The following is a 20,934-nucleotide window of genomic DNA, read 5'->3' as shown; positions in this document are numbered from 1 at the left end:
TCCAGGTCTGCTTCTTTAAAATTGGATTTAAACTTTCCCTATTGACCCTTTCTGTGCCCTATTACCTACATAGTAGCAACCAGTGTTAATCTGCCACTTACGTACCCATTCAGCACTGATGGAGCCATTCTGCATACCACCCTGTGCTAGATGTTAAAGACTTTGGGCTTCAAGTGTGGTCCTAGACCAGCAGTTTTTGTATCACCTGGGAGCTTGTTAGAAATGCATAGTCTTAGATCCCATCTCAGAATTCCTGAATTAATCTTTGTTTTAGCAGGATCCTCTGGCAATTTCTATAAAGAATAAAGTTTGAGAAATGTGGCTATAGGGAGGTCAAAGAGAACCAGGCTTAGGCCTACCAAAAAGAAATCTATAGCTGAATAGATAGTCAATATATATAATAATGAATTTAATAATATTCTAAATTATCATTTACCTATATATGAAGCAACCCACAATTTTTGAGGAAAAGACTGGTTTTGCCTTATATACTCTTGTGATTCCCTTTTAAAAATTTTTATTTACTTTATGCAAGTTTCACGTATTTCATCTATACAGATCTAGGAACATAGTGATATTTCCCACCCTACCCTTCCTTCCATGCATGCTCTAACCCTTCTTCCTCCCTCTTCCATTCCCATTTTAATTTTTATAAAGATTTTTCATTTTTGGTTTACTTAATGATCATAAAGTTAACCCTACAGTAAGTAAAGGAGTTTGACAAATAGTATGAAGAAAAAAAAAACTTTCTCAATAGGAGAGACAAAGGCTGTACACAATCACCCAATCTCAAAATATCCATTTCACTCCAATACTTTACGTTTTAGGCGCTCTATTAGTTACCTTGGATTGGGGAAAACATATGATATCTGTCTTTTTGGGACTGGCTTATTTCACTAAGTATAATGGTTTCTAATCAGGTAAATTTTGTTGCAAAAGAGAGGAGATACAGGTTTTTCTTCTGAACCAACTTTTAAGGAAAAATCTCCTCCATGCCACTCTCCTGGCTTCTGAGGCCACTGGAGCCTTTGGCTTTCCATGGCTTGTAAAACATCACCTGCCTTTATCTTCACATGGCATTCTCCCTGTGTCTAGTCTGTGTTCAAATCCCGCCCCCCCCCCCCCTTTTTTATGAGGACACCACTCATGTCAGATTAGGGGCACACCTTACTCCAGTTTGACCTCATCTTAACTAATTATATCTACAAAGATCCTGTTCCCCAATAAGATCACATTCTCAGGTGATGGAGATTAGGGCATCAACATACAAACTTTTGGGACACAGTTCAACCCCAAATAGTCCAGCTTCATGATTTTATGTATGCATATGCAGTTGCCTGACTTTGTATTTGGATGAACACACTAGTATATAACATCTCAGAAGTGGAATTGCCAGGTGAAGAGATTATATGTATGTAGAATTTTGATAAATAGAAAAAAAATCATCCTTCAAGGATATATGATTTATTCTTTCTCTCTCTCTCTCTCTTTTTTTTAAAAGATTTATTTATTTATTTGCAAGTTAGAGTTACACAGAGAGAAGAGAGGCAGAAAGAGAGAGGACTTCCATCGGCTGGTTCACTCCCCAGATGGTCGCAATGGCCAGAGCTGCGCTGATCCGAAGCCAGGAGCCAGGAGCTTTTTCCGGGTCTCTCACGTGGGTGTAGAGGCCCAAGGACTTGGGCCATCTTCTGCTTCCCCAGGCCATAGCAGAGAGCTGGATGGGAAGTGGAGTAGCCGGATCTTGAACCGGCGCCCATATGGGATGCCGGCACTTTAGGCCAGGGCATTAACCCGGTGCCACAGTGCCAGGCCCTATGCTTTATTCTCTATGCAGCAAAGCATGAGGGGGCTTTTACAATTTTGTGGAAAAGGGAATCAAAAAGGCCGGCGCCGTGGCTTAACAGGCTAATCCTCCACCTTGCGGCGCCGGCACACCAGGTTCTAGTCCTGGTTGGGGTGCCGGATTCTATCCCGGTTGCCCCTCTTCCAGGCCAGCTCTCTGCTATGGCCCGGGAAGGCAGTGGAGGATGGCCCAAGTGCTTGGGCCCTGCACCTGCATGGGAGACCAGGAGAAGCACCTGGCTCCTGGCTTCGGATCAGTGCGAAGCGCCGGCCGCAGCGGCCATTGGAGGGTGAACCAACGGCAAAAAGGAAGACCTTTCTCTCTGTCTCTCTCTCTCACTATCCACTCTGCCTGTCAAAAAAAAAAAAAAAAAAATCAAAAGATAAGGTGGCCGGTGCCGTGGCTCAATAGACTAATCCTCTGCCTGTGGCGCCGGCACACTGGGTTCTAGTCCCAGGGAGTGCAGTGGAGGATGGCACAAGTGCTTGGGCCCTGCACCCACGTGGGAGACCAGGAGAAGCACCTAGCTCCCGGCTTCGGATCAGCATGATGCGCCGGCTGCAGCGCGCTGGCCGTGGCGGCCATTGGAGGGTGAACCAACGGCAAAGACCTTCCTCTTTGTCTCTGTCTCTCTCTCACTGTCCACTCTGCTTGTCAAAAAAAAAAAAAAAAAGATAATGCAAATTTCCCACAAAATTTTTGAAATACTGGCAAATGAGTATTGTCATATCTTGCTAAGACACTGAATCATCAAACTCTGTAGTAACTGTCATAGGAAAAAAATAATTTTTAATTTTTATTTGAAAGGCAGACAGATCATTCTAGTGAATCTCTGGTTCACTCCACAAATACCTGGAACATGCAGGGCTGAGCCAGGCTGAAGTCAGGAGCCCAGAACTCCATTGCAGTCTTCTGTGTAGGTGACAGGGACCCAAGTACCTGTGTCATCATCTGCTGCCTCCCAGGTGTGCATTAGCAGGAAGCTGGAATTGGGGTTGGAGCTGGGACTCTAACCCTGCACTCACTTCAATGTGGGTTGCAGTGATTTTTAACAGCTCTTCCAAATAACTGCCACAATAAAAATTTTGAGAGACATTTAATGTAGTAAAGAAGAACTTTTTACCCTTATTTTTGAAATTTTATTTTCCTGGTATTTTAATTTTCATTAAATTTTCAAAGCAGCTTATCTAATTTAAACAAAAATCCCATTTATATTTTCTTTGAAATTACATTAATGTTTTTGTTTAATTTGCAAAGATAGGATAGCTTTATGATATTCATTCTATTCATTTATTTTAGTATTCTTATCCAAGTTTTCATCCATCTACTAAGTCCTTTAGCATCATTTCAAAGTTTCTTTGATTTTTTTATCTTCCCAAATTTTTCTTGTCAAATTTGTTCCCAGGCATTATATCTTTTATGCTACTTTTTATATATTGCTCTTTTATTTTATCCTCTACCTTTGAAATCTATCGTAGTCTTGCTTTGGACCCTTTAGGGGAAGTTACACATTCAACTTTAGGGTATTATTGAACCCAGTCACATCATCCTCAAAGGTTTTCCTCAGATTGTGTAAATCCCCCTTTTTCTCCCTGATGTGGCTGGGGAAGGTGACCTTGCTCCTTCACCTTAGCCCACTGTTAAGGGATACACCTCTTTGCTGGCCTTCATTGCCTCTCCATATTCCTCCTGGGGGGTGGCAGATATGAATCATTGAGTTCATCAATAATAAGTGGTTTCTCTGTACATCAGCTGGTCAAGGGTGGCTCCTCCAAATGGGAAAGTGTGACATGATATCAGTAGAATGAGTGCCATCTTTCTTCTTACCAACGTGAACAGTGAAGAGCTGGGAGCTGGGGGTTTCTCTGGTGGCTCTGCAGTGGGCATCATATAAGTCCTGATGGCAGTGGGTAGCAACGCCTGTCATTTCTATACCACCATGGTGCCTAGAGCCTTGTATGTGAGGTATCAAATTGAAAAGGTAGAAGGGAATGCCATCAACAAAAGATGAGGAAAATGGGGACCAATGCACTCTAGGATGATACTACCAATGGCCTGCTTTAAGTGGGCCCACTGCTCTTTCCACATGATGCTTTCTTATATTTGGCATCTGAAGAAAATCTCGAATTTTATGGGGTTGGAAGGAATGATGTTCTAGAATCTAGGGCAGAATTATTTTTCAGAGACTATCCACTTCACTTCTTTGATATTACATCTCCATGCTTTAAGATAAAAGGTCTCCTGGATGCGTTACTACTTCCTCTATCCTCTAGTAACTATCTCTCCCCGATGTGTGTTAGTTTGTCTTTAACTTCAGTTTTTTCTCTTAGTTTGTGTATTGCCTTGTGTTTTTACTGAAGAGTTTTATGTATTGATTCAATTTTATCTCTTTTCAATGATAGATTTTTGCCTGTATGGCCATGCTTCCCCTTTGAATATGTTCTTTTTGCTACAGGAGGAATCTGGGCCACTATCCGAGGCTCTAGTTTGGAGGGTGTTAGCATGGTGCTATTTGGATCTCAGTCTTGTGCCATCGATGTCAGTGCAAGCAATTCACAAAGAATTGAATGCAAAGTTCCTTCCAGGGTAAGTGGAGTTTTTTTTTGGCATCTCTTTGTCTCAGGGTGCTATTTCCTGGGCTGCTAAGGGATTTGAATTCAGACACTTCCCTGGTGCTGTTGGTGACAGTCACAATAAGAGCTGCAGTTGAACTTTCTAATGTTCCTAGTAAAACCATGACTCAAAAGATCTGTCTATTAACAGATTCCCCAAGAGCTAGGATTCATAATACCCTTTAATCAGAAATTCTACATGTTTATCTCTTCCAATTTGTTAAATATTACAAAAAGCTAGCTTTTATTTGTAAACCACCATGTAATTCCAGTATATGGTGGTACAGTAATCTGTTTATCTATTATTTACTATTGGACATTTAGGTACTTTTTAAAAAAGGTTTATTATTTATTTGAAAGGCAGAGTTACAAAGAGGCAGAGAGAAAGAGAAAGAGAGAAAGAGAGAAAGAGAGAGATTGCCCCAAATGGTGGAGTTAGAAATGTGCCAGGGGATTCCAGTACAATTCCATCAAGGTTGCATGTACCAATGCCATCTCACTAGTCCAAGTGATCAATTTCAGTTCAGGTCTAAGAGTCAAAGGGATCACACAAACAAGACTAGTGTCTGCTAATACTAACTGATAGAATCAAAAAGGGAGAGAACGGTCCAACATGGGAAGTGGGATACACAGTGGACTCATAGAATGGTGGATGTCCTAAACAGCACTCTGGCCTCAGAATCAGCCCTTAAGGCATTTGGATCTGGCTGAAGAGCCCATGAGAGTATTTTAGGCATGGAAAGCCGAGACACTCTGGAAAAAAAAAAAAAGAAGAAGAAGAAGACCTAACTGAAAGATCTCTGCGAGTGAGATCCCAATGGAAAGAATGGGGCCATCAAAGAAGGAGGTACCTTTCTCTGAAGGGAGGAGAGAACTTCCACTTTGACTATGACCCTGTCGGAATAAGATTGAAGTCAGTGAACTCAAAAGGCTTCCATAGCCTTGGCAACTCATGACTAGAGCCTAGGGAGATTACTGACGCCAAAGAGTGTCAAATTGTTAAGTCAACAACAGGAGTCACTGTGTACTTACGTCTCATGTGGGATCTGTCCTTAATGTGTTGTCCAATGTGAAGTAATGCTATAACTAGTACTGAAACAGTACTTTCACACTTTGTGTTTCTGTGTGGGTGCAAACTGATGAAATCTTTACTTAGTATATACTGAATCGACCTTCTGTATATAATGATAATTGAAAATGAAAAAAAAATTGGTGTTAAATTGGAAATTGCATAGAAAATTAATCAATTCTTAAAAAAATGTCATGTAGGATCTCTGTCCTTAATGTGCTGTACATTGTGGTTTAGTGCTATAGCTAGTACTCAAACAGTATGTTTCACTTTGTGTTGCTATGTGAGGGCAAACTGTTGAAATCTTTACCTAATATATACTAAACTGATCTTCTGTATATAAAGAGAATTGAAAATGAATCTTGATGTGAATGGAGGGGGAGAGGGAGTGGGAAAGGGGAGGGTTGTGGGTGGGAGGGAAGTTATGGGGGGGGGAAGCCATTGTAATCCATAAGCTGTACTTTGTAAATTTATATTCATTAAATAAAAGTTTTAATAAAATAAAATAAAAAGACTTCTGTATCCTATGCCATCTGAAATAGAGATGCTTCTCCACTTATGTCACTTTTGGAGATATACTACATAAAAATGGCAAGCCTCCCAAGACAACCGGGATAATTTTCTCATGGGTCTTATCACAAAGCAAAAACAACTGTAAGAGATGTACTTTCCATTTTGCTAAGTAGTTATTCATATATAGATTTGTGCTGTTACTTGAGCATTAAACACTTTGACCAAAAAATATTTATTTATTTATTTTGAAAGTCAGCACTGGAGAGGGAGAGGGAGAAGAAGAGAGAGAGACAGAGAGAGAGAGAGACATAGAGAGAGAGACATAGAGAGATCTTCTATCTGCTGGTTCACTCCCCCAGATGATTGCTAAAGTCAGGGCCAGCCCAGGTAGAAGCCAGCAGCTTCATTCAGGTCTCACATGGTGGTTGGCAGGGGCCATAACACCTGAGCCATCTTCTGCTTTTCCTAGAGCATTAGCAGCAAGCTAGATCAGAAGAAAGTCACCATCTTTTAAAAATGTTTCATCATAATACTTTTTATCCTTGAAGCTCTCTATTTTCCTATTTCAATTGAAGTTGATCATTTTCTAGGTTTATTCAATAATTTTTAGCCTAGAACTTTCCTTTGTCTTACCATGTCTGTCTTATAAAAAAAATCATCATGTTAATAAGTTCCATCATATCAATTATTTTTTTTCTTGAAGCTATCTGTTCTCCTTCAATTGAAATTGATTATTTTCTAGATCTGTTCAATAGATTTCAATTTAACACTTTCTTTAATTGCTTTCCTGGGTAAAGTCACTAATATCTTAGAGTTCACATTTTCTTCTTTTTTGATTATTATTTTCTAAGATTGTAATTTTTAGAACCATGCTACAAAAGAGTATGTGGGAGAAAGATTTTCTGAGAATTTACATTACTGGGGCTGGTAATGTGGCATAGTGGGTGAAGCTGCTGCCTGAAGAGCCAGAATCCCATATGGGCACCAGTTCGAGTCCTGGCTGCTCTATTTCTGATCCAGCTCTCTGCTATGGCCTGGAAAAGTAGTAAAGGATGGCCCAAGTCCATGGGCCCCTGCACCTGCATGGGAGACCTGGAGAAGCTCCTGGCTCCTGGCTTTGGATCAGTCACACCCGGGCTGTTGTGACCATCTGGGGAGATAACCAACAGATGGAAGACATTTCTCTTTCTGTCTCTGCCTCTGTCTCTCTGTAGCTCTGCCATTCAAATAAATAAATAAATCTTTTATTTTTTTAAAGTACTCTCATACATATTGGGTAGTTGAGCTAGGTATAGGCATTTATTTGCAGTTTCCATTTTTTTTGTGGGAACAATTGCTATGTTAATTGTGTTATTCTTGTTTACCTCTTAGAGAAGGTCATTTTGCTTCTGTTCAACAATGCATATGCTTAGTTTAAGCACTTGACTGTGTGTGTGTGTGAGAGAGAGAGAGAGAGAGAAAGAGAGAGAAAAAGAAAGAGAGAGAGATGAAAGTCACAACATACTCTACCGTACTCTTTAATAAAAACTTTTAAAAATTTACCTTCTAAGCTAATTTTGTATGGACTTCTCAAATCATTCTTACTTGCTGAGATTTGATTTTTAAAATTGACTTTTCAGGGGAATGATGGACATACTGTGAATGTGACTGTGATCTCTGGGGACTACTCTGCAGTTCTTCACAGTGGGTTTACATTTGTCCCTTCTTTAAATCCAGTGATTTTGTCTCTGAGCAGAAACCAAAGCAGCATAGCAGGTACAGTTCCCAATATTGCAAGATTGTATTTGTAAGTGGATGGGCTTTGCATTTTTAATTTTACTTTTATTTATATAAAGGGAACCTATTTTGTTTATTTCATATATACAATTTTAAGAACATAATTGTGCTCCCACCCTCTCCCTACTCCATCTTGCCTCCTCGTCCTCTTATTTTTCTAATTTTTACAATGACATTCCTTCAATTTTCTTTATAAACACAAGGTTAACCATCCTATAAATTAAGCATTCAACAATTAGTAAGTAGAAAAACCGGTGTTCCTCAAGAGTATAGACAAGAGGTATAAACAAGAATCAAATATCAAAATGTCAATTTTGCTCATATATATTATATTTTTCTACTCTGTATATTACCACAAATTAGGGAATACATGATATGTCTTTTGGTGTCTGGATTATTTCACTAAGCATCTTTTTAGTTAGAAAAGGTAGGATTTCATTCTTTTTTTTTTATGGCTGAATATTCCCTCTTGAGCTGTATTCCATCGTGTATATTTACTGCAATTTCTTTATCTAGTCATCAGTTGATGGACACCTGGGTTGATTCTGTATCTTAGCAATTGTGAGTTTAGCATATGCTAATTCCATTTCCTTTGGGTAAAGTCTCAGAAGTGGAATGGCTGGGTCAAATGGTAGATATGTTTTCAGGTTTCTGAGAAATTTCCATACTGTCTTCCATAATCTTTGTACTAGTTTACATTCCCACCAAATGTATAGGGTACCATTTTCCCCACATCCTTGCCAGCATTTGTTGTTTTTTTATTTCTGGATGATAGCCATTCTAACTCGGGTGAAGTGAAAGCTCATTGTACTTCTTATTTGCATTTTCCTGAAGGCTAGCAATCCTAAGCATCTTCTCATATGTCTGTTGGCCATTTGTATTTCATCCTTTGAAAAATGCCTGTTCATATCTTTATCCCATTTTTAATTAGATTGCTTGCTTTTTGTTGAGTTTCTTGAGCTCCTCATATATTCTGATATTAATCCTTTAAAAGATATGTAATGTGTTAAATATTTTCTCCATTGTGTCAATTGTTCCTATCAAAAGGTGGCCAATGTCCTGAATACAATTTATTGTATTTTGAATGGAAATCTTTTTCCTGAAAGCTAAGAGACTGTTTCTTTCATCTTCACCATTACTGAATCAATCTGTTTATTAATACTTCTCTATTTCTATCATGAAGATAAGGTGGAAATTAAAAGGTAATAATTCAACAATAATAGACATGTAATGGACATCAATCCAATCCTTGCCAATAATTTGCAGGATCATTAGTCTCAGTTTACAGATAAGGAAACCAAGGATTAGAGAGAATAAATAATTTTTTAAAAAGATTTTATTTATTTATTTGAGAGGTAGAGTTACAGACAGAGAGAAAAACAGAGAAAAAGGTCTTCCATGTCCTGATTCACTCCCCAAATGGCCACAACAATCAGAGCTGGGTAGATCAGAAGCCAGGAGCCAGGAGCTTTTTCCAGGTCTCCCTAGTGGGTCAGGGGCCTAAGCATTTGGGCCATCTTCTGCTGCTTCCCCAGGCCATATCAGAGAGCTGGATTGGAGGAGAAGTAGCTGGGACACAAACTGGCACCCATATGGGATGCTGGCACCACAGGCAGAGGTGCCTTTTAATGCCTTTAAATGACTTTTTAAAGATGCTTCCTTTAGTAACAGAGCTGAGATTTGAATTCAGGCAATGTGTTTGTAGATTCTAAGCTGTTAGCCACCTAGAGTTAACTATAGACTACTCATTTTGGCAATAGGTTCTATTGTAGCCATTATTTAATATGATTAGGGAATAAAGTGCTCTGATAACCAAGATATCTTATTACTTGAGACATACTATATATACTAAAACAAGATTCTTTCTCACCAGCTATGTGAAGTAATTTAATCTTTCTTTGGTGATTCAGATCATATGACAGAGTAAAATTATCACAGTTTATTATTATCAGGCAAAGTAGCAGGTAAAGCCCCTTTCTGGTTAACTGAATTTCCAGTTATTAGAGTTTATGGTAGCTGGATCAGGGCTTTATTATAAGAAGACCATCATGCTTCCCAGAGAAAGAGCCTGAACTCAATTTTTTCTGATACTATTTTCATTTTCCATAGTTCAAGAGTACATAAATAAAGGGAAGTGTCCTTTAGCTTCTCAATATTATTCAGCTCAGATAGTGCAAAAGAAGAATTTGCTGCCTCAGGCAAGCGAAGTGTGTAAAATTCCTTAGTGGTACAGGTTCTTCCCAACAAGGTAGAAAGGGGAGGAGGGAGCCCCATGTTATATTCAGATTTCAGTGATTTTGCCTTTTAATAAAATTTCTTACCTATAATGAAACGAATAAATACATTGCATCAGTGCCTCAAAGGCATCTAGGATTAGCTTGACAATTGACCAAGGGCCCAAGAAGCTCATATTATTGATACCTACAATTCAGTGCACTCCTTTCTGAATTTATAGTTGCATTTAAACCTTTCCATGAGCAAAATAAGGAATAACATGCTATAAAAACCCACAAAGTATGTGAGCCTCTTGGGAGTTTTTTTTTTTTTATGTTGGAGTGCTACATTGATGATGGTGAAGTCAAGATAAAATGGAAACCAAAGAGGAGGAGAGCAGTGAGATGGGAGAAAGAATATGAGGTATAGGATTATCAATTTGGTTTTGTAGCCAGAAAGAACTGGATCTGAATTAATCCCAGCTCAACTACTTGTTAAAATGAAAACTTTTGACAAATTCAAATTTTCTTCTCAATAGATAATCTCAGTTTTAAATTTTGTTAAGTATGTGTAATATAAAATTTACCATTTTAGCCATATTTAATTGTGCAGTTTCATGGCATTAACTGTATTTACATTGTTATACAACCATCATTACTATCTGTCTCCAGAATTGTTTCATCTACTGTGTATACCTATTAAATAGTAACTCCATATTACCACGTCATTCCATCCCTTGGTCACCTCTGCTGTCCTAGCTATGAATTTGGTTTTTTTTTTTTTTTTTTTTTTTTTTTTGGATAGCTCACATAAGTACTCATACATTAATTGCCTTTTGTATCTGGTTTATCTCAACAAATTAAACAGATTATTTGAACAAAGGATGACTTACAAATAGGGGAGCTCTGAGTATCAGAAAATATTACAAAATTTTGCTTTACGACATGAGTAGGCACCAATTATAGCCAGAAAAATGGAAGTCGGGGGCAGAAGCAGCTTGATTGGCTCCAGTTCAGTGTTTTCCTTACTTGAGCATGGTCTGGTCAGTTGGCAGCTTGTGATTGACTGATCCTTAGCTAGCTGTTACAAAAAAAAAAATACTCCTGAATTAGGCTCTCAGTTTGTTTACTATTAAGTTAAGGTTGAGGTTCATTATACAGGGACTCAATGTATAAAGGCGATCTCGGGAAAAAATTAGTTTAAGTTAACATATTCCTTGAGCAAGATAGTTAACTTCTTCTATCTTTGGCATTCTTATTTGTTATGTGGGAGTAATTATTTCTATGTAAATGTGAATATTGAAGAAAAAGTAGGTAAAAGGACTTAATCCAGGAACTGACATGAACTAAGCACTCAATACTTTGTTGAAGTGAAAGCTGCCATTTTGCCAGCTACTTAATGCACTATCAATGAGTCGAAGATGAGCTCTGTATGTTGGTTTTATGTTATTTGCTTTATAGCACCCTGGGACCTATTGGGTCAAAAGCCTACCAATGCCTAATTCAAATTTTTATACATCCAAATGGTTTTAAATATAACCAAAAGAAGCAGAATTTTTAGCCATGTAGAGTCAGCATGCTTTACATACCTCACAAAATTCTACCCAGCACCAGCCAGTCATAGATAAATCTTGGCCTGAAATGCTGATGGTCTTTGGGGCTATGTGACCCAGAGACTACGTATGAGGCTGCTGAATGCATCATGTATACATAGAAGCCCCTTTCTGATCTCTATGTCTCCCTGAGAGACTTTTGCATTCCTTCCCTTCTGGGTGGTGGCCCTGTAATGTTGCCTCTGGAACAGCTTATGTCATGAGACTTCCTCCTTTTGTGTGACCTGGTCAGAGACACCCAAATAAAGTTCATTTTGTGCTACTGCCACTTACGGTCATGTATTTTCCCATGGTCCGCCCTGAAATTTCTTGAACTCACTACACTGTAATTCCTGACAGCACAGCAGAGGTTAGGAGGACATGAACAAGTCAAGAAGTTGTGGGGCAAGGAAGAAAATGAAGTTAGTTGAGGTCTTTTTGTGTCTGTGCTATATCAGATGATTCCCAAAATAACTAAGGTAGTTCTTACAACAATAGGATGGGCTTTATTGTTATCTTATTGATGAAAAATCCCAGACTTGGAAAGTCCAAAGTGAGTCACTCAGTCATGGAGGTGGTTAAATGATAGATTAAAGATTGGAATACAGATCCACACTTTTCCAACTTTGCCACATTCCTCTTCTTTGACATTTTTCTTTCAAGCAACCTCTTTTTCCTCTTCACCTGTTTGGCTGTGGCATCCTGCAGTTGCAAGCGCTGCAGTACATCTCAAATGTTAGAATCTTAAGGAACTTTAGGCCAAACTATGGGCACATTGAGGCACAGGAAAGGTAAGTGTATTTATTTCCACTCTGGCCATGCATACTGGATCTGGCCTTCATTTAGACTATAGCTGTGGGCAGATTGAATATTTTGTCTCTTATGTTTTCATTTTACTTTTCTTTTTTTAACTGAAAAGATGGCTTCAATCATATCCTTCATTTGCTTAGAAACCTTTGGAGGTCTCCACTAGCCTCTGAATTAATGTAGATAATCCTCAGGATTAGTGTTCTTCATGTTCAATCATAGAATCACCATCGACTAAGTCTACTCCCATACGTGTACCTGTAGCTACATGTACATTGTTTTCTATAATGTTACCCAGTTTTCTTTTTTTTTTTTTAAGATTTATTTTACTTATTTGAAAGGCAGAACAACAGAGACAGAGATATCTTCCACCTGCTGCTTCATTCCACAGGTAGTTACAACAGCAGGAACTGGGCCAGGCTGAAGCCAGGAGCCTGGAACTCCATCTGAGTCTCCCATGTGGGTGTGACCATCTTTGGCCATCTTCTGTTGGCCAAAGGGAGCTGCATTGGAATTGGTACTTATATGGATGCTGGCATCTCAGATGTTGGCTTAACCTGCTGTTCTACCATGATGGCCCTCCGTTCTTTTTCTCATCATGCCAATAAATGATTGAGAATATGTTACAAAAGACTTCAGATAAAGTTGTAAAATTTAAAAAATAGATTATAAACCTTCTCTATCATTTTCTCTTGATTTACCTTTCAGATTGAATTTCAAGTGCCATCTTGCCTTATCATAGAGCCTTTCCCGATATTCAGAATGCTGCCCTGCTTTGAATAATCCTAATGCTTAATTGTTACGCTTTATAGGATGTCTTCTACTGATGCTATTTTTCACCTATTTTACGACTTTTGAGCCTCTTTTAGGGCAGGGTCTGTCTTTAACTTATTTTTGTGTGCTTTGCATCCTCTTCTTCATGATGTTCTGTTAATACTGAGTTAAAAGGGGTTGAATTAAAATGTTCATAATATACATAATATTTTGGTAGAGTTGCAAGTTAAACTGAAAAGTTATTGAAATACAGAAGTCATTGAAAGAAAATTGCGTCCAGATCTTGACTGTTCCATTAATGAGCTTTGAAGCCATGGTGGTTAAGCCTCAGTTTCCTTAAATGCAAAATGCCTGTCATATTATCTGTCTCATACACAAGCAGGTTTCAAAAGATTCATGGAAAATGGAATCAAAAATAAGTTTATTTTGGTGCACACATTTTGAAACTATGCATAATTGCTCTGTAATAAGGATTTTCCACAAAGTTTTTGAATACCCCCATATGCCATTAAAACAGTTTGACTACCAAATAAGATAATATGCATGAATGTTCTCTGTAAACTATGATGACTGTATTGGCTTGCAGTATCATTGTAAGGCCCAGTGCTCTCTGAACATAAAGCTTAGAATTCTATCATAGAAAATTGGAGGTTAAAGAAAAGGACATGGGTGTTATTTGCTGATTACAAATACTATTAGTCTTGCAAATTACTTCCCAATTTTCCTTTATATGAATATTAGTCTCTCTTCAGTACAATTGTCCTCATAGTTTTGCTTTTCATGCCCTTAAGGTTATAGGCTTTAGTTCTGTTAAAAAGATTGTTAGCAATTTCATGAAAAAAAATTAGGTTGGTATTAGAATTCTTAATTAGAATATTATACATGGTGCAAAGCATGTATATAATCCTAAAAAAAGTTTTAGAAAAGAAAGGTGACAGAAGCCACAGATCCATATCACAGAGGCTAATAGATTCTTTTCAACACAGGAGGTGAAGCACTTTTCATCAGGATGACACAACTGGTGAACTACACAGATTTGGATATGGAAGTTCACATCCAGGATGCCTTGGCTAAGATTCATGCACAGACGGCTCAGGGACTGGAAGTGGTGCTGCCTGCACTGCCAACCGGCCTCTATGGAGTTTCAGTCTCCATCAATGGGGTCAACATTTCCTCACAAGGGTGAGGTGGACAATTGTCATTAATATTGTATATGTTTGATGGTCTATTGATTCAGCTGGGGAAATTTATACACATATATGTGAGAGGCAGAGAGAAAGTAAGAGATCCCCCATCTGCTGATTTATTCCCTAAATCTCGCCAAACTTTGGCTGAACCTAGGCAAGGCCAAAGCTGAGAGCCAGGAACTCAATCCAAATCTCCCATGTGGGTTGCAGAAAATTCTTGAGCCATCACCTACTGCCTTGATGGGTATGCATTAATAAGAAGCTGGAATTGGGAGTGGAGGTGGATTCAGATATGGGAAGTGGGCAACCAGGCAGTATCTTAACTCCTATGTCAAAACCCACCCCTTGAATTCTGTTTTGCTTTTTTCTTTAAGATTTTATTTTATTTATTTGAAAGGCAGAGTTACAGAGAGGCAGAGGCAGAGAGAGAGGGAGAGAGAGGGGTCTTCCATCCGCTAGTTCATTCCCCTGGAGGCCGCAATGACCAGAGTTGTCCTGACCCCAAGCCAGGAACTTCCTCAAGGTCTCCCATATGGGTTCAGGGGCCCAAGGACCTGGACCATCCTCTACAGCTTTCTCAGGCCACAGCAGAGAGCTGGATTGGAAGCGGAGCAGCTGGATCTTGAACTGGCACCCACATGGGATGCTGGTACTGCAGGCAGTAGCATCAACCACCACACCACAGCACAGGCCCCAGAATTCTGATTTTGCATTAAGGCTTTCTCCCCTGACCCTTTTTCTTCTAAGTTATGGTATAAATCATGAGAATCATAACGTGAACAAACCTTGGAGAGCTCCAGACAGCTCAATCCCAAGACTAATTCAGGAGACATTTTTGGCTTACTAGCTGAGGAAATGGAAACTTCATGGAGCTTGGTTGGGGTGAGAGTGGAGTGGGCACTGCCCTGAAATCTCTGCCTGGCATTTCTCAAGTTCCCTCTGCTTATTCTAGAATGTAAAGTCTATGGTACAGATGTCACCACTGAACAGTGGTCCAGGACAGTGTCCCACACATCTTCCCACCACCATTTCCTTTCTTTTCTGTTAGGTAGTATCATTCACACTTGCTGTCCTTCATGCTTGCTCTCCTTTATGCTTCTATATTTTCCCAAAGACATACATTTCTTCTCCCTGATTCTCTTCTGCTTTTCTAGCTCGCTCTATTCTTTCCTAACCACCTTCCCATCTCCTCTAGGGTTGATCTCCACATCCAGTACATCACAGACGTTTACAGCATCCAGCCTTGCTGTGGGTCTCTTCTGGGTGAGTGGCTCTAACACAGCTGGTGTCATTTATCTAGAAAGCCTGTTCCCTGTATATGCAGATTTTGTGCCTGGATTAGTGATCATGGAGGCCAGCAATAGGGGGCAGACAACACGTTAATTTTTTTTTTTAAATTCCACAAAGTGAGTGGTATACTTCAAAGGGTGTCAAAACCCAATGATTCCATAGCTTGGTTAACTCTGGAAATTAAAAGGTGCTTATGAAAAAGTGATGTGTATCTGATTTTCTTCTCATGAAGAAGCTGAAACACCTAATGGGCAGTGCTTTTGAGCAGAGTTAGGAAAATGAAGAGTTTCCATCAGCCTTTTAAACACTGTATGTGCCAGGCAGGAAGGAAAGTGACTTTGATATCTTCACTTGCTTCTCTGGAGGCATATGACAGAGTCAGGAATAAAACACAAATGCAAGTATGGGAGATATCAAGACGAGACTCTAGAGAAATGACTATTCATTTTCAGAAAAGCTGAAAATATGTGGATAACCATTGAGAAAGCGTAGTGTATGAAACAGAAGATTACCTTTTTGAGATCAGTGGAATTGTTTTATAAGGTGCTATGGGTTGTGTTGGTCCATTTCCTTTTCTGAAGATGGGGTTTGATTTTGGATCATAGTTCAATAGGAGAGTAAGACAAGGTCTATGAATATAGCAGCAAATTCATTGGGATGATTCAGTGGTCATTGATGGGTTTTTCATGTACAACAGAAAATATAGAACATATGAGGATATATAATATATAGGATGTTACAATATTATACAGATTAATATAGAAGATAAGTAGAAGACTTCAATGAATTGATTTTTTCATTAGTAAGTTGACTGTATGTAGGACAATATATATATATATTCTACCTAACCTACGCAACAGTAAGGTAATATAGCAGATGATGAGAAAAGTAAAAATTTGATTTTTCCCTAATGTGTGCTGATGGCAGTGGTGCCTTCTAGGATATAAAAGGTGCTTGAAAAGTTTCTCCTTAAGTATTACAAATGGCTATCCTGTATAACAATTTACATATTCTTTTCTGTTATGTGAATTTTAGGACATCTGACAATTGTCTAGTTGACAAGAGGTTTCACTCACACCCTGCTTCGGGGCACCATCCGACATAGGTGCTGTAAGTTCTTAGGTCTGAATATCAGCTTTTCAGCTTTTTTTTCATCTTCACATCTCAGGTGGAACCATCCTCAGCATCTCGGGAATAGGGTTCAGCAGGGACCCAGCTTCAGTATGGGTGCTCGTGGGCAATCGGTCCTGCGATGTTGTGAACGTCACTGAGGTGAGCGTGTGGTGCGAGACTTCGCCAGCTCCTGTGCAGCCAGACGCCAATGCTCTAAGTGTCCCTGCCCCTGTGGAGGTGTGGGCTGGCAGCACATCCTTCACCCATGGATCCTCCCCACATTTGGTGGGGAAGGGCTTTACTTTCATGTACGAAGCAGCCTCAACACCGGTGGTTACCACCATGTGGGGAGAAATCACAAATGATAGCTTGATGCTCTATGTGCAAGGAAATAACCTTTCGGATGCAGTCATCCTTCTGGGGAGCCTGACGTGTGAACTTGAGACACACTCTCTGGGGAGTCGCACGAACCTGTCTGGGTGCGCCTTTCCTCTTCTCAGTTTGGAGGCGGGCATCTATCCTCTCCAAGTACGTCAGAAGCAGGTGGGATTGGCTGATATGTCTGCGGTGCCCCAGCAATTTGTAGTGACACCTCAGATAACCACCATCTCCCCAACACGGGGTTCTGCCTGTGGTGGGACAGTGCTCACTGTGAGGGGCGTGGCTTTCCATTCCAGAAGGAGGTCAGTTCAGGTTGACCTTTCGGGTCCTTTCACTTGTGCGATTTTGAGTTTGGGAGATCATGAAATTGTCTGCCAGGTTACCCTGATAGGAGACCCTTTGCCTGGAGCTTCCTTCAGCTTGAACATCACAGTCCTGGTCAATGGGCTACTCAGTGAGTGCCAGGGGAACTGCACTGTCTTCATGTGGGAAGAGACAACTCCTACTGTGGACTCCTTGGCCACAAACACCAGTGGGTCTCTGACCACAGTGGTGATGAGGGGTCAGAGGTTAGGCACTGCAGCAGATGAGCCGTTGGTATTTGTGGATGACCAACTTCCTTGCAATGTCACGTTCTTCAATGCAAGCCTCGTGGCCTGCCAGATAGGTGACTTGACTTCAGGACGCCACTACTTATCCGTTTTTCATGGAAGGAGTGGATATACTTGTTTTGGGAACATTTCCAGATACTTTCATGTTATGCCTCAAGTGATTCATTATTACCCAAAGAATTTCAGCATATACGGTGGAGGCCTCTTGGCCATAGAGGGCACAGCCCTGAGAGGACAGAACACCACATTTGTCTATGTTGGCCAGCAGGCCTGCCACATGGTGAACATCAGTGCTGAGCTCATCTGCTGCACTGTGCCTGCAGGAAATGGCTCAGCCACCTTGGAAATAGAGGTAGATGGACTTTTATACCACATGGGAGCCATTGGCTACAGCACCGCCTTCACCCCAGAGCTGCTCTCTCTTTCTCAGACTGATGACATGGTAACATTGGCAGTGGGCCGGATCTCAGGAGCGCTGAATGTTGACATTTTTATTGGGACGTCACCCTGTGTGGGAGTCTCTGGTAACCACACCATTCTGCAATGCATGGCCCCTCTCCTTCCTGCTGGACAATACCAAGTCACGGGCTACGACCATACCAGAGGGTGGGCCTCATCAGTGCTGGTGTTCACATCAACAGTTAGGATTTCAGCAGTCACCGAGAACTTTGGTAAGTCAAGTGAATGAGACAGGGCATGTGAGCATATCTGTAGCTCCTCTCTGTTCCGTGGGGAAAGAAGTCAACATAAGTTTGCACACAAGAAGGAACAAGAGGGCTGGCTGGCCTCTTACCATCCCAGTGTTTTCCTGAGACTTTGTTCCATTTATGAGAATTTATATTTTATACCAAGAAAATTATATGTATTCTCTAAGTGCTTGATTACATTTTAATCTGATACATTAACTGGATTTAATTTGTGTTTTAAATGATACCATTTTAAGAGCTCATAATTAGATAATTCAAGCACAGAAATGCCTCCACCTATTTTTAGGCCTGTGAGTATATGCCAATTTGCATTATTTAAAACTTAATATTTCACAGGTGAGCTCATATGCTACCAACAGTAAGCAACTGGCAGAGTATAGCGTCATTGATGCTTTTTCCTGCCTTCTAGAGATGCTGAAGTTCATTGCCTTTTCTTCTGAGGACGGTTTCACTTTCTGATCACTGAAGGCCTGATTGCACTTGAGATAGTTCAAATTTGTGATTTAGAGTGTCTTGGGGAAATTACAGAGGCAGACTATTAGGCTGGTAAAATATTAACCAAGCCATCTCTTAGAACAAATTTGGCCTCAGCTGGGTGGAAAGCCATGGGGATTGGGATTGGCATCTGGAGTCTGTTTCTAACTTAGCTAACTGGGGTTTGATTTTTCTGACTTAGCTTCCTTATTTGATGAAGGAACATGAGATGAATGCTCTCTAAATTCCCCCTTGTACTTTCTAAGATTCAATGATCTTGATGGTAGCAGAGTAGGGGTAGGAAATGCACTCAAAGTTGTCCAAGTGCCTCCTGGACTTGGTATGAGGACTCCTGAGCCCAGAACTCTACTTACCAGTGGGGGTGAGAGGTATGATCTAGTTTTACTCATGCAAATTTCTTCAAAATATATATAGTTATCACAGCACTAGTAATGACAGCAAAAGAGAAGAAATAATGGCAGTATTAATCATGAGGAAAATTGTTAACTAAATTGTAGTGTAATCATGTAATGGAATTCTAAGTGACTATTAAGAGCTTTATTTATATAGGTTTGGAAAATATCTATGCTATACTTTCAAGCAAAACACAAAAAGCAAGTAGAGTAATGTATATAGGATAAAAATTCTGGAAGCAATCATAAGAAACTCTGGACATAGATGCCTACTGGGGAATGAGATAGCAGGTTAGGAGAACTTTCACTTTCGTTTTGTGTTCTTTTGTATACAACATTTAAAAACCATGAGTAACTATTAATTTTCTATATAAAAAGGGTTACATTTTTAAAACGTCCTTCCATATAATAGGTTGTTGGATATGGTTGGGGTCCAGCAGGACCCTGGAGGCCAGAGGGGAAGTGGAGAAGCTGAGGATGTTTGGGACCTAAGGCCAGTTTTGTGGATTCTGCAGGTCATATGAAGAATGGGAATAAAAAAGCAAAGGTTTGAATTTTGAATTAAGCAAGGAGATATTTCCCTCTAAGGTTATGAACTTGTACTTCTGTATTTAAAGGCTGCCTGGATGGAAGGCTGGTGCATGTGTTTGGAGCAGGATTTTCCCCAGGGAATATCTCAGCTGCTGTATGTGGTGCTCCCTGCCAAGTCTTGGCCAATGCTACTGTGTCTGCCTTTAGCTGCTTGGTTCTGCCCCTGGATGGTGAGTAGAAATGCTACTTAGATATTCTTTGGCTGATTTTAGTTTTGTAATTAATGCTGTAATGATCACTATTTTTTCTATGTGTATCTGGGAAAAGAATTTTTCTGTTCTCCATCTGAAATGGTAGTTAGAAACAGGGGCCACCTATTAAAATGGTTCATAGTAACTTCTATCATAGCAATGGGTCATAGTTAAATAACTAATGAAAAATATATCACCTACATTTGCAACTGCAATCATATGATGGAGAAGGTCATTCTGGGTTCTGCATATTCGCTTCAATGATATCAGTAGGCAGTGTGGAAGAAATAAGCTGTGGGTCTTGTTCTAAAGTGAGGTTGCTGGAAAATCTATTTATTAGAGGTAACAGTAAAAGGATGGAGATTATCAAGCTGGACATCTCTTGAGTATTGGCGCTGTGTGTTCCGCTCTTGAATTCCTATTATAGGCTAAAGAGCCAACATTCACATTATTGTCTGGCTCTGCACTGCCCAGTTAGTTACTCAGTCCTTACTCAATAAACTGTCATGATTGTGTAGACAACATGTAAATAGTGGTAAAGGAAGCCTTGTCTTTATGGGGGGAGCAGTTATAGAATAAGGTGCAAAACTTGTGGCTTCACAGAACATGGTAAATATTCACAGAACTTCAGGAAAAAACAAGTGAAAGGAAAGAAATTGTCATTAGGACTATGGGACTTTACTGCAATTGGAATAGCTCAGATTTAACCAGATGATTTTTTTTTTGCATTATCATAGATCTTGTGTGTTTAAGACTTTACACATGTGCTTTCTT

General features: G+C 39.8%; 1 protein-coding gene across 1 annotated transcript in view; it reads left to right on the top strand.

The window, feature by feature from the left end:
• PKHD1 (PKHD1 ciliary IPT domain containing fibrocystin/polyductin) overlaps positions 1 to 20,934 on the top strand; it is a 531,849-nt gene that overhangs the window by 67,293 nt on the left and 443,622 nt on the right. Inside the window, exons 28-33 of the mRNA XM_062186248.1 lie at positions 4,302 to 4,432; positions 7,660 to 7,795; positions 14,189 to 14,384; positions 15,585 to 15,652; positions 16,848 to 18,455; positions 19,996 to 20,139. Of these exons, the coding sequence (XP_062042232.1) occupies positions 4,302 to 4,432; positions 7,660 to 7,795; positions 14,189 to 14,384; positions 15,585 to 15,652; positions 16,848 to 18,455; positions 19,996 to 20,139 (2,283 nt within the window). The remainder of the gene's footprint in view (positions 1 to 4,301; positions 4,433 to 7,659; positions 7,796 to 14,188; positions 14,385 to 15,584; positions 15,653 to 16,847; positions 18,456 to 19,995; positions 20,140 to 20,934) is intronic.

Source organism: Lepus europaeus, chromosome 3, assembly GCF_033115175.1.
Source record: "Lepus europaeus isolate LE1 chromosome 3, mLepTim1.pri, whole genome shotgun sequence".
NCBI classification, from domain to species: Eukaryota; Metazoa; Chordata; class Mammalia; order Lagomorpha; family Leporidae; genus Lepus; species Lepus europaeus.
This window is presented reverse-complemented; position numbering and strand designations above follow the sequence as displayed.